The sequence below is a fragment of the Phytophthora parasitica genome, assembly GCF_000247585.1.
Source record: "Phytophthora parasitica INRA-310 unplaced genomic scaffold supercont2.607, whole genome shotgun sequence".
NCBI classification, from domain to species: Eukaryota; Oomycota; class Peronosporomycetes; order Peronosporales; family Peronosporaceae; genus Phytophthora; species Phytophthora nicotianae.
This window is the reverse complement of record NW_008649593.1, coordinates 1-1826: the sequence shown is the minus strand read 5'-3', so window position 1 is coordinate 1826 and position 1826 is coordinate 1. Positions and strand designations below refer to the sequence as shown.

General features: G+C 44.2%; 2 protein-coding genes across 2 annotated transcripts; one reads left to right on the top strand and one right to left on the bottom strand.

Annotated features, from left to right (window-relative positions):
* Window positions 1-373: 373 nt before the first annotated feature.
* On the bottom strand, window positions 374-853 carry PPTG_20440 (hypothetical protein; the record flags this gene model as incomplete). Its single annotated transcript, XM_008919241.1, has 1 exon — window positions 374-853. One exon carries the CDS (start codon window positions 851-853, stop codon window positions 374-376), a length of 480 nt encoding a protein of 159 aa, XP_008917489.1.
* A 353-nt stretch (window positions 854-1206) lies between these two features.
* PPTG_20439 (hypothetical protein) lies at window positions 1207-1665 on the top strand (the record flags this gene model as incomplete). Its single annotated transcript, XM_008919240.1, has 1 exon — window positions 1207-1665. One exon carries the CDS (start codon window positions 1207-1209, stop codon window positions 1663-1665), a length of 459 nt encoding a protein of 152 aa, XP_008917488.1.
* Between the last annotated feature and the right edge of the window lie 161 nt (window positions 1666-1826).

Genomic DNA, 1826 nt, shown 5'->3' with positions numbered 1-1826 from the left:
CTGCGTAGCAGATAGAGCTCGAGCTCTGCCACCGCCGGGTAAAACTAATAGAAAAGAAGTACAGCGCTACGCTTGTACATTCTTTAACACAATCAGAAATCAAATAAATTTTTTTAACTACGTCTGGTATAACTACGCACAGACACATCCTTATCTTGCTCATCTTCTAGACGATGACGATGCGCAGTATCCTCTGGTTTATATCTCTTAGGAAATACTTGACGTCTCGCGTTTAAAAGCATCTGTTCCCATCCATGTTGACTCACTTGATCCCAAAAGTTACGCCTTGGTTGTCGTTGGTGTACAACCGAATTCCGTATCGCTTGAAGATAGTCGTCATGCGCAAGACGGATTTGCCTTCTTGTGTGAACCATTAGTTTGTAGACTCCACGTCAGCAGCAATTGTAACAGTCAAAGGTTGTCTCTGCACTGGATAACGTAGACCGACAGGAAGTTCCTTGAACTCGACAAGGTAGTTCAGCTTCACAACAATCTTGTACTTGAGATCGTCACCAGAACTAGTAGCACTGTTTAGATGAACTGTATCATTCACCGGCTTCACACGAATCAATAGTTTCTCCGGAAGTAGAGGGTTTGTGTTAGTAGCCGTCCAATTTTCAACTGATGAATCCAAACGAATTTCTCTTGTGTGTTGAACAGTACGATATTCTCCAGAAATGACACACTTGGATACACCATTGTTGGCCACCATGTTCGTATTCTCAAAATTGTCCAGCAAGGCAGTCGAGTTGATGTTCTCAGCATTGATGGTGTCATCAGGATGTTCTCCTGCAACTTCAACTTTTCCAGTTGCAGTGATAGCAAGAGCACGTCGATCAAGATAGTGGTACATTGTGTTTGGCCACAGCTGCATATCGTCGTTACTAGCCAGTGTATTTGGCTGGTCATCGTTGTAAAAGAGTCGGTATACCCACAAAGGTTCTGTAGATAAGTTCTCCACAAACACATTGTACTGGCACGATACCACATGATAGTAGTTGTATAGTCCGGAGTAGTAGTTAAACCACCGGGCTGATTGCAACGTTCCATCAACGCTCTCAGGAGTGACATTCGTAACACCAGCACCAGCGTTAATGTCAATAACAGCATTTGCTTGAGAACAATCGTATGGTGAAGTCAGACGAAAGATATGATCTCTCGAATAATAGTCTGCGATATCCGCATATCGCGTTTCAACATACTGCCATGGCGCACCAACAGGAACACAACATCGTCACTGAACTCGTGGAGAGTTTCATCGTGGAAGAAAACAACGCTCTACTAAGCAAGATTCGCAGTGCGGTGAATGAAGCGCAAGCGCTTCGCCTACGTCTAACTCGTCTCAATACGCTATTCAATATGGCTGGGGGTCTCAACACTCGTTTGCAACGTGAACTAGTTGATTTGCGCAGTGCGTGTGAGATGATGGACATCATTGCGAGAGAGTACTCCATCAACAATGCTGAAGCCCGTGCTCGTTGGGCACCGTATTGCTCGTTTGAAGATGAAGAGTTTCAGCGTCTGATAACTGAGGCCAATGCTGGATTCCCGACGGATTTGGCAATCTTGATGGAGCCAACGCAAGAAGACGAAGACGATCGTGACTCGATCATTGACATCTTGGAGTTGACTGAAGAAGAAATGCGCGACTTCATGGATGTTTAAGTACATAATACATGTCTCATTTCGTCAGAATGATTGTTGTTTATCTTAAGAATGATTGTATGAATAGTGTTAAAGAATGTACAAGCGTAGCGCTGTACTTCTTTTCTATTAGTTTTACCCGGCGGTGGCAGAGCTCGAGCTCTATGTCCTTTGGACCATGC